Source organism: Hevea brasiliensis, chromosome 9 (genome assembly GCF_030052815.1).
Source record: "Hevea brasiliensis isolate MT/VB/25A 57/8 chromosome 9, ASM3005281v1, whole genome shotgun sequence".
Lineage (NCBI taxonomy): Eukaryota > Viridiplantae > Streptophyta > Magnoliopsida > Malpighiales > Euphorbiaceae > Hevea > Hevea brasiliensis.
The window spans coordinates 29754632-29766361 of record NC_079501.1 but is presented as its reverse complement, the minus strand read 5'-3'; the positions used below and the strand labels follow the sequence as shown (position 1 = coordinate 29766361).

General features: G+C 30.8%; 1 protein-coding gene across 1 annotated transcript; it reads left to right on the top strand.

Annotated features, from left to right (window-relative positions):
- Positions 1-9035: 9035 nt before the first annotated feature.
- On the top strand, positions 9036-11480 carry LOC110652159 (probable CoA ligase CCL9). The gene is made up of 4 exons (XM_021807689.2): positions 9036-9491; positions 9706-10753; positions 10844-10947; positions 11040-11480. Exons 1-4 carry the CDS (start codon positions 9291-9293, stop codon positions 11256-11258), a joined length of 1572 nt encoding a protein of 523 aa, XP_021663381.2. The 5' UTR covers positions 9036-9290; the 3' UTR covers positions 11259-11480.
- Positions 11481-11730: the final 250 nt, after the last annotated feature.

The window sequence follows — 11730 nt, the reverse complement described above, 5'->3', positions numbered from 1 at the left end:
ATTGCAAGATTATCTATTCCAAATATTCACTTTTCAGTCCATCTGTTAAGGATTAAAACTTAACTTAATGAGGGTCCTTTCATCAAGCAAGGCAACAAGCTCACAAGTAATAAATCAAAATACAGTAAATCTCATTTAAATGACTAAATCAGTTCAAAAACCATAATACAAAGCAATATTTACAGACCCATCTCTAGAATTTCAAAGTTCTACTCACAAATCATAATTTCAAGACAAACCCAAGTAGAAAAATGAAGAAGAAATGAAAATCTAAGCTAAGAGATAGAAAAACCCAATAAAAATGGTGAACAAACTGCCACTGGAACATTGCATATAGCGTCCCTTTTTCTGCAGCAAGCCTCGATCTCACGTGCTCCCCTCTCTTCTTCTCTCTTGCAAAATCTCCCTTAATTTTCTCCTTATGGAAAGAAAGAGAAAAAGGTGTTTATATATGGTTCAGAGCTCTGCCCTAGAATGGGTTAAAGGACAGAAGATTCTGGAGAAAATGATGTATTAAATCAGATGAGCAAAAGTGTCATGTCAGTCATTTTTATTATAATGTCATAAGCTGAATCGGTTGTGTTGCGCCTTGTGTTGTAAGTTGTATAACTTTCTGCCTGAGAAAAACTTCATATCTGATAACGACACAACCTGTGACATAAGTTGTGCCATAGGTTGTGCAACTTTCTGTTTCTTTAACTCAACTTCAAAATTTTGCAATTCAATTTTAATTTTCTACAAATGGCTGCTCTAATCAAAATATCACCAAAATTCTCTAAATTTAACCTACAAAATAAATAAATTCTAAAAATTAAACTAAGAAGTTTAAAAAGGTAAAATTAACTAAATATATGCTAATTTCTACAGTAATAGCTATAAACAAGAGTAAATTATATGCAAAAATTATACCAAAATGATGATATAAAATACATGCATCAAATTATTCTATATATTAAAATTATAAGGGGTTAAAGAGTAAAACAATGTAAAATTTAGGAATTAAATAATTAATTTTTAAATTTTGAAAGACTAAAGTGTAATATAGTGTAAATATTAATGACTAAATAATTAATTTTTAAAAATTTAAGGACCAAAATATAATATAAGGTAGAATCTAGGGACCAAATTATAAATTTCCCAAAATAAATCCGTTAAAATAAAATTTGAGTTTATTATGTCTTGAGTCTTGACAAGTGTATTAAAAAACTAATTAAACGATATAAATTTTTTTTTTTTTTTAAATCCAATGATTTCTTTTTCTTTAATAATTAACTGCATATTGTATGAGTATTAACTTAAACTTTTTAACTATCAAGTAAGTAAGCTTTAATAATAATAATAATAATAATAATAATAATAATAATAATAATAATAATAATAATAATAGTAAAGCTAAATGCTTTTCTCTCTATAAAATTATTTTATCAAGGGCTTTTAAATGCGTTGGTATTAATTGAAGCATCACAAGAGATTTTTTTTATTGTATGATTATATATAACTTTTAAATATTATATTATATTATATTATATCATATTATTTATTTTTATCTTATCATCTAACAAAAATATTATTTTTTAGCCATTAATGCAACCTCTTTCAAGCTTTACAACTTTAATATTCTGTATTAAAATTAAGAATTTAATAATTATATTAAAAATAAAAAATTATTATAAATTCATAAAAGAATATAATATAATTAAACAATATGTGGAAGAGTTTATAATTTTTCAATAATTTAGAGTGTTTCCTATTTGATGATAATTTAAAAACAAAAAATTATATAACACACGAAAAGCAAAAAATTGACGACTTGGGTTTGAAAATTAGCTTCATTGGGCCTATCAATGGAGGCCTACTAGTGTCTCAAACAGGCCTCTTAGGCCATGACGATTCAATGGAGGTCGGGAGGGTCATTCTATTTTAAAATTTTAATTGTTTTTTTATATATTTTACAGGTGTTTTCGGCTAATTAACTAGACCAACCATTCTCGTGTCAGATCGGCCTACTAAGGGTTAAATGAAGATTACTTAACTGAGTAATAGAAATTGTAATTTAATATTGATAATGTTGGAATGATGACTTAATAATTGTTAGAATGATGACTTGGGCATAAAGATGCCACACGCAAAGCATAGGTACCAAAGGGCAAAGCGAGCAGCAAGTTGGCAATTTGAGTTTGGGGCATGGCAATAATGACCGATAAGCGCGTTTTGTCGTAGTGCGTAAGCGCTTACGTTTATTCAAAACGATTCTTCACTCCTAGGAGATAGGAATAATCTAAATTCATTATTCTCATATTTTGTTTATCTTATTCCCTTTCTTTATTAATCATAATTTTATCCTATTTGACCCCATTATAACTCTTAAAAAGACTTAATGATTCTTTGAAAAATACTTGTTACATTAGTGAAGTTAGATCTTTTATGCTTGCATATGAGTTTAGCAATATAATCTTTCATACATTACTCACCATCTAATTGAGACACATTGACTATCTATTTCATTTAGGTTTGTTTTGGCATAATTGCCTCTTGTAGTTGGTTGGTATTTGTTGTTTAGGTTGATTGATTAATTCTTAGCTATTCTGTAATTGTTGAGAGTGATTGCTTCATTCTTTGTGCTTCGCTGGTGGGAATTTGGAATGTTGGTGGCTAGAGGTAAGTTAGTGGTTTGGATTAGTGATTTTATGTTTTCAAAGACTGATTCTATTCCCTTTCAAATGAGTTTTAATGAAATTTTGCTTGGGGACAAGCAAGAGTTTGAGTATGGGGGAATTTGATACATGTATTTTATATCATTATTTATGTATAATTTTTACACATAATTTACCCTTGTTCATAGCTATTACTATAGATATTAATATATATTTAGTCAATTTTATAATTTTACACTTCTTAATTTAATTTATGGAATTTATTTATTTTGTAGGTTAAATTTGGAGAAATTTCGTGTATTTTGATCAGAGTAGTAGTCATTTGGAAGAAATTAGAGTTGAATTGCAAAAAAATTTTGAAGTTGAGTTAAAGAGGCCGAGAGTGACACAACGAGCAGCACAACCGATTCAGCTTATGTCGTAGGTTGTGTCGATTGTCAGATATGCAGTTTTTCTTGGGCAGCAGATTTCACAACCCGCGACACAACTTGCGACACAACTGATTCAGCTTATGTCGTTTTTACTGAAAATGGCTGACGTGGCATTTTCGTTCCTCTGATTTAATACCTCACTTTCTCTGGAATCTTTCACCTTTTTACCCATTCTAGGGTAGATCTCTGAACCATATAAAAGCCCCTTTATCTATTTCTTTCCATAAGGAGAAAGAGAGAGAGATTTTCGGCAAGAAAGAAGGAAAGGAAGACGAGGACGGGAACCATTTGGCAGCAGCAGCAGAGGACGTTTCTGCAACTCTCCAACAGCAGATTCATCATCATTCTACTGGGTTTTTCTATTCCTTAGCTTAAATTTCAATATTTCTTCATTTCTACACTAAACGTCTTGAAACTATGATTTGTGAGTAGTTATTTGAGATTCTAAAGATAGGTTTGTAAATATTGCTTTGCATTGTGGTTTTGAACTGATTTAGTCATTTAAATGAGATTTGTTGCATTTTGATTTATTGTTTGTGAGCTTGTTGCCTTACTTGATGAATGGGCCCTCATTAAGTTAAGCTTTAATCCTTGACAGATGGACTGAAAAGTGAATGTTTGGGATAGACAATCTTATAATAAACTTAGTTTTCTTGGTGTTAGAGATAAGCTAAGAGGATTAAGGGGAATTTTCAAAAATCAATTAGAGCTTTAATTGGGTTTTTGTTAGGTTTGAAATACCGTGAAAACAGGGTTTGATTTAATGAATACCAACTTTGAAATGCTTGAAAAAAGTTTCAAAGAACTAAGAATTGATTTCCCTCAAAATTGCAATTCTCATGTGTTTGGCTAAATTAGGGATAAACCACATGAAAACAATATTGAAAATCCTATCTCTAGAATCACTTTAATCTTTATTGAATTTAGATTTAATTCCTCCAAATTTCATAAATAGCAATTTCAATTTAAATTTTGGTAATCTAGTTTAATTAATTTAGTTAATTATTTGATTTAGCTTAAATTCCTCAAATACCAATCTTAAATTTTAAATTCCATTTTATATCTTTAAATTTTACCATTCTAATTAGCTTATCCTTTTATTTTCAATTTAAGCACAATTCCCTATGAGAACGATATTATTTTTTTAAAACTATACTACTGTGACCCATGCACTTGCGGAAGCACATCAGAAATCTGTGAAAAAACAAATTAACAATAAAACTTATTATTATTATTATTATTATTATTATTATTATTATTATTATTATTATTATTATTTTCTGAGTTTAAGTGAATGTAAACCACAGTTTATTACTCTCTATATTTTGATGAATAGAATCTTAATAATCTATTATTTTTCATACAAGACTAGGTTACCATATTTATTAATAATATTATCTTCATTTATAAATATTATATTCTATTTACCTTTAAAGAGTTGGTTGGTTCAAATAGTAAAGAAAATTTATTCAACTTCTAAAGTTTTAGATTTGAATCTCATTACTGGCCTCTTGATGTAGCGTTATATTTATATATAATTAACACTATCTAGGGAAATATTTTAATCTATGGTCCCGACTTAATTGGGAAATTTTCAAATGTGTGTAAATACTACAGCACACTATTTCCTATTAAATGTATGATCAACTTATTTGGACACTATTTTTATTTTTTAAAATATGTTTTAATATTTAAGAGTCTCATTATGTAGATGAAAAACCTTTTTTCTTTCTACGTTGATAATAATTTGGATAGATGCAATAATTAAAGTTTAAGTGACATTAAATTATTCAATTATATTATGTAACCACATGATTATATAATATGTTATTTTCTCTTTTGCTTTATTTATTGTATAAAGTTTTCTATTTTAATTTTAATTTCATTTTTCATTATTTGTCTTTGCAGCCACATTTGTGGAAATATTTTCAGCAATTAATTTTACATGCATGTTTTTTAGTTTTTCCTTCAACATCACAACCAGTCATAGTTGACTATTGTGGAGTGACAGTGTAATTAACCACTGGTATGATGAGTTTTTGTTCTACTACTTTTTGTAATTTCTCTTAGCCTACAAGTGATATAAGGACTATCAATTCAGTTATATCAGTTATATTATATAAATAAAAAAAGTAGTTTGTTCTTGATATATTTATACCTCATTATTTATTATACTTAAGATGCTTGCTCATATACGATATTTGTGATATTTTTTAAATTGACTTGTTATGTTAATATACTCATCTTATTGAATACATTATTGTAAGATTATCTTAGCTTACTTGTCTTGGAAGAGATTGATATATATATATATATATATATATATATATATGAAACTGTTTTTAGAAGTTTATAATTTCAGATAAATAGAATAAAATAATAAAATTTAAAATATAAATATTCATGTTATGATTTGCACTATAAAATCAAAAGTGAAAATAAATGGAGAATTTATAGTCTAATCCCTAGATTTTATTCTATATTATATTTAGTCCTTGAATTTTAGAAAATTAATTATTTAATGCTTATGTTTTGCATTTTATTACACTTTAGTTTCTAAATTTTTTAAAATTAATGATTTAATCCCTTAAAATTTTAATATATAAAATAATTTAATCCTTATAAATTTAATATTTACAACAATTTCATCCATTAACAAAAGCATTAAATTATTCTATATGTTAAAATTACAGGGAGTTAAAGAGTACTATAATACAAAATTTAGAGATTAAATAATTAATTTTTAAAATTTCAGAGACTAAAGTATAATATAATGTAAATATCAAGGACCAAATAATTAATTTTTAAAAATTTAAGAACTAAAATATAATGTAAGGAAGAATCTAAGGACCAAATTATAAATTTCCCAAAATAAATCCGTTAAAAAAAAATTTGAGTTTATTATGTCTTGAGTCTTGACAAGTGTATTAAATAACTAATTAAATGATATAAAATTTTAAAATTTTCTTTTGAAATGCAATGATTTCTTTTTCTTTAATAATTAACTGCATATTGTATGAATATTAACTTAAACATTTTAACTATCAAGCAAGTAAGCTTTAATAATAATAATAATAATAATAATAATAATAATAATAAAGCTACATGCTTTTTCATTCCCTATAAAATTATTTTATCCAGCAGGGCCTTTAAATGCGTTGGTATTAATTGAAGCATCACAAGAGATTTTTTTATTGTATGATTATATGCAACTTTTAAATATTACATTATATTATATCATATTATTTATTTTTATGTTATCATCTAACAAAAATATTATTTTTTATTCATTAATGCAACCTCTTTCAAGCTTTACAACTTTAATATTCTAAGTATTAAAATTAAGAATTTAATAATAATATTAAAAATAAAAAAATTAGTATAAATTCATAAAAGAATAAAAGTTAATTAAATAATACGTAGAAGAGTTTATAATTTTTCAATAATTTAGAATGTTTCCTATTTGATGATAATTTAAAAACATAAATAAATAAATAAACACACACGAAAGCAAAATATTGGAGACTTGGGTTTGAAAATTAGCTTCATTGGGCCTATCAATGGAGGCCCACCGATGTCTCAAACAGGCCTCTTAGGCCATGACGATCCAATGGAGGTTGGAGGGCCATTCTATCTTAAAAGTTTAATTTTTATTTAAAAAAAAAAATTAATGTGAATATACTTCTATAAATTTTTATATTTGACTCTTTAAAAAAATATTCCTAAATAAAAATTTAAAATACTGATTTTTTTTCTTAATTTTAATTAAATAAATAATTTTAATAAATCCATATTCTAAAAATTTAAAAAGTATTTTTTCAATTAAATTAAAATGTTATATTTATGATTGACACACTAGATTTAAATTTAAAACACTTTAAGTCTGTTGTTATTTTTTTAAAATTTAAATGTTACTTAAATTTTTTTTTTTTTAGATTACATGTGATTGGTAATCTGTACAATTTATGGTTTTAGAATTTTTATTTTTATTAATAAGAAAAAGAGCATGTAAATTATAAGCAAAAATAAGATTACTTAACTGAGAAAGTAGTAGAAATTGTAATTAATATTGATAATGTTAGAATGATGACTTAGGCACAAAGATGCCACACGCAAAGCATAGGCACCAAAGGGCAAAGCGAGCAGCAAGTTGGCAATTTGAGTTTGGGGCTTGCAATAATGACCGATAAGCGCGTTTTGTCGCAGTGCGTAAGCGCTTACGTTTATTCAAAACGATTCTTCACTTCTAGGAGATAGGAGGAAGTAAACCCAAACGTCCCATGGACCGACCTTACCTCCTGCCGCTGGGTTGCCAAATTTTTTACTCACATGTCACCATATCCTTTATTTTATTTTATTTTTACCTGTCCAGTGGAACTTGACCAAGACCATGTCCGCCATACATGACCAAAAACCAATCTTTATTAGTAGATTCCGTTACGGATTTATTCAAATTGTGAATCGAATCGAGATTGATTTGAGTTAATTTTAAAATCAAATTAAATCAATAATCATGGTTTATGTACTATCTCATAATTAAAATATAGAAAAGTCAATTTCGATACCCTTCCTTGAACTTAAACCCAAACCGCTATAAAATTACTTGTTTGAACCAACTATTTGTAACCAAATTCTTTCTTTATATGTACATTAAATCTCTTTATTTTTTTATATTAAAATTAAATTAAATCAAAATTAGATTAAACTTGTATCAAATTATTTTAAACTTAACAATTATGAATCGAAATCAATTCAAATTAGATTTAGTTTAAACCATGAAATTGATCGAACCAACAATTCTAACCTGAAACCAGCCAGTGGCGAAGTCTATTTCCTAGGAAAGTTTTTAAAGGATTGGACAAGAGACTAGAGAATTGTTCCTACCTGCCTCAAACAGTTCCTTAATTGAATTAGCTAGGATTCTTGTTGGGTGAACGTAATCATCAGCATTAGTGCAAGACAGAATGATGACAACACGCATTTGCATATAAACTTTGGTTTCTAGAAATTAAATCACAAGTGTCACAGTTGGCGGCTGGGATCAGGGTGCTGCATTGCATGCGCTATGCATTGTGCTTAGCTTCTCCGCACACCACAAAAATAATATACCATTTCACCAGTAAAATTAATTTAATATAAGATAAGCTCTTTTTTTATTTAAACTGTTAAAAAAAAAGTTTTTCGAGCGTGATGATCATTGCTCTTTAAATTAGAGTATATAATTAAATGATTTTTTTTAGTTTCTGATTAATTCAGTCACAAGAGGACCTCTTATCGAGTCATAGTAAATCTTTAAAGAGTCATAAGAGAAGACTATACACAATTAATTCACTCATTCACTGCAAGCAGAGTCAATACTAAATCATCAACATCAATATGAAAAATCAAATTAGGATCGGACGCCTTTAACTCTCAAGATTTATCACTAAATCACCACAATGGATGAGCTTTCTTTGCCAAAGATGAATATATATATATATATATATATATATATATATATATATATAAAAGCTCTGTTCTATAACAAAACGCAACTTCGCAGAATGCAAGCCTCAAATTACGAAATCCTTATTTTATACCAAGTCATGATTTGTTATCAAGGAAAAAGAAAAATATACTGTGAATGAAAAATAAACAAAACAAGAAGGGTTATAATAAATTCACCCAGTTATTAATTAATAGTTCATAAATTTTTTTATTTAAAAAATTGATATTTATATTTAAAACATGATTTTTTTTAAAAAAATAATTAAAAAAAAAATAAAAATAGTAGATAGCCATGAGCCACAGATTTTTTTTTTTTTATAAGTGCAGGCGTGTACAATAATTCTCTGGTCTCCATGTGGCTACGCCGCCGTCTGATTGACTAGCCAAAGAAGGAGGGCTTCAGTGGCCACTGACTTTAGGTGTAACCTCCCCACGTAGCCAAATATTCCCAGACTGGCAAAAATCCACGCGTCGCTAACAAGACAAGACGCTGATTCGGATAGACGAGAGTCACATTGTCGAAGCCTAAGCCTAAGCCTTGCCCTTGGCAGTTGGCACACACAAACTGACCGTTTTTTCTCAACACACCTTCCTAGATATAACCTCTCCCCATACCCCTCCCTATAAGATTGCCTTGGCCTCTCCCTCTCTGCCTCCACACTTATTCTCACTTCATTTACCATTTCTCTGCTTATTTCAAATCTTATTCTTTACCCAAATGGAGAGCCTCACCTTGACTGGGTTGTTGAACAAATCTGCAACTGAATTCCCCAATCATCGCGCTCTTTCCGTTTCTGGTCAACTCGATTTGACGCACTCTCAATTGCGACACCTCGTTGATCATGCCGCTTCTCTCCTTATCGCTTCCGGTGTCAATCCTGGCGATGTCGTCGCTCTCACTTTCCCAAACACCGTCGAGGTATGTTTTTCTTATACGTACAGTCGTGTAAACATCTGTATGCTTTAATTTGGTAAACAACAAGACGCTGTTTGGATTATCAGAAAATACAAAAATTAATAAGGAAAAAAAAATGTTTCAGATTTTTCTTTTGTGCTGATTTGTCAATTAATTTGTTTGGTTAGGGAACGTTAATTACAAATCATAAATGATTTTTTTTTTTTTTATTTTGCAGTTTGTGGTGATGTTTTTGGCCGTTATAAGGTGCCGAGCTACTGCTGCGCCGCTGAACGCCGCTTACACAGCCGAGGAATTCGAGTTTTACCTCTCCGACTCCGAATCAAAGCTCCTCATTACGTCACCAGAAGGCATCGAATCGGCTCAAGCCGCTGCTTCCAAGCTCAACATACCTCACGGGGCAGCCACGTTCCACTTGAAAACGAAAACAATAACCCTCTCTTCGTCAAATACCGAGTCAAATGTCGGCTCCGTCAGTGAACTCGTAAACGACTCGTCTGACGTGGCGCTCTTCCTCCACACCTCTGGAACAACCAGCCGCCCCAAAGCCGTGCCTTTGACTCAGCTTAATCTCGCTTCCTCCGTTTTGAACATAAAGTCTGTGTATAGACTCACCGAGTCTGATTCCACTGTTCTCGTGTTGCCTCTGTTTCACGTTCATGGTTTACTCGCTGGACTATTGAGTTCACTAGTCTCTGGAGCAGCCGTCGCTCTTCCAGCAGCCGGAAGATTCTCGGCCTCGACTTTCTGGCAAGACATGATTGCATATCAAGCCACGTGGTACACTGCCGTCCCCACGATTCACCAAATCATTCTCGACCGCCACATCGGCAAGCCAGAGCCGGCTTACCCGAAACTGAGGTTCATCAGGAGCTGCAGCGCATCTTTGGCGCCCGCTATATTAGACCGCCTGGAAGAAGTGTTTGGGGCGCCAGTGTTGGAGGCTTATGCAATGACTGAGGCGTCTCATTTGATGGCTTCTAACCCGTTACCCGAAGATGGTGGGCACAAAGCCGGGTCTGTTGGGAGACCCGTTGGTCAAGAAATGGCGGTGTTGGATGAGAACGGGGTGGTGCAACCGGCTGGTGTTAGTGGGGAGGTGTGTATTAGAGGACCAAATGTTACTAAGGGATATAAGAACAATCCTGAGGCTAATAAATCCGCATTTCAATTCGGATGGTTCCATACCGGAGATGTTGGGTTTTTCGACTCGGATGGGTATTTGCATCTCGTGGGTCGGATCAAGGAGCTCATTAATCGTGGAGGTATGATCTTCGGTTCTTCATTGCTTGATTGTGAAATATTTAGGTTATTGATCCAATTTACTGAACTTTTGGTTGGCCCAATATTTTCAGGCGAGAAGATCTCACCGATTGAAGTGGACGCAGTACTTTTGTCTCATCAAGACGTTGCCCAGGCAGTGGCCTTCGGAGTCCCAGATGATAAATATGGGGAAGAGGTGAGAAACCATTGCCACCTAGGAGAATCAACACTTTGTTTTTTGTTAATTGCTTCTGGTCTTAACTTGAATGTTAATTTCTTCACTTGTAGATAAATTGTGCCATAATTCCAAGGGAAGGATCAGACATTGACGAGGCAGAGGTGCTTCGCCACTGCAAAAAGAACCTCGCAAGTTTCAAGGTTCCCAAGAAGGTTTTCATCACTGACTCTGTCCCAAAAACAGCTACTGGAAAGATTCAGCGCAGGATTGTAGCAGAGCATTTTCTTGCTCAAATCTCCACTGCCAAAGTTCCCAAGTTTGGAGCTTAATCAACCTTTAATCCGATACTTTTTACATTCTGATATTAAAAGGTCATTGGTTATGCCCAGACACAGATTACCACCCATTCTTCTTTTCTTCTATTGTTTACATATATTCTCACGGACTAATGCCTTCCGTATGCACAAATCAGCAACAAAATTTCTTCAGCTGATTATGTATGTCAAATTTATTTATTGAATGACATAATTAGTCAAAGTTTTATGACGAAACTTCTTTTACAATCTCACGTTGTGTTTGAAGATATATATAAAGATCTGAAATATTGAGTTAATTATTCTTTGACAAATTCTCACTTGTATGTTTGGGTGGGGTGGAGATTGGAGAATAGTGTTGTGGTGAAAAACCTTGTAGGTGATTCCATAGAAAGTACAATTCCTTGAATTTCAGTCAAATTTCGTGTTCTGAATGAATCGAATTTAGTCATTCAATTTTGTGATACCTGGTCCACTTCTTCTTCTT

Excerpts from the sequence above, each read along its gene's own strand:
- LOC110652159 (XM_021807689.2), top strand. The coding sequence starts at position 9,291 with ATGGAGAGCCTCACCTTGACTGGGTTGTTGAACAAATCTGCAACTGAA. Across the intron at positions 9,492-9,705 it reads CTTTCCCAAACACCGTCGAG|TTTGTGGTGATGTTTTTGGC; the intron begins GTATGTTTTTCT and ends TTTATTTTGCAG. Across the intron at positions 10,754-10,843 it reads GGAGCTCATTAATCGTGGAG|GCGAGAAGATCTCACCGATT; the intron begins GTATGATCTTCG and ends CAATATTTTCAG.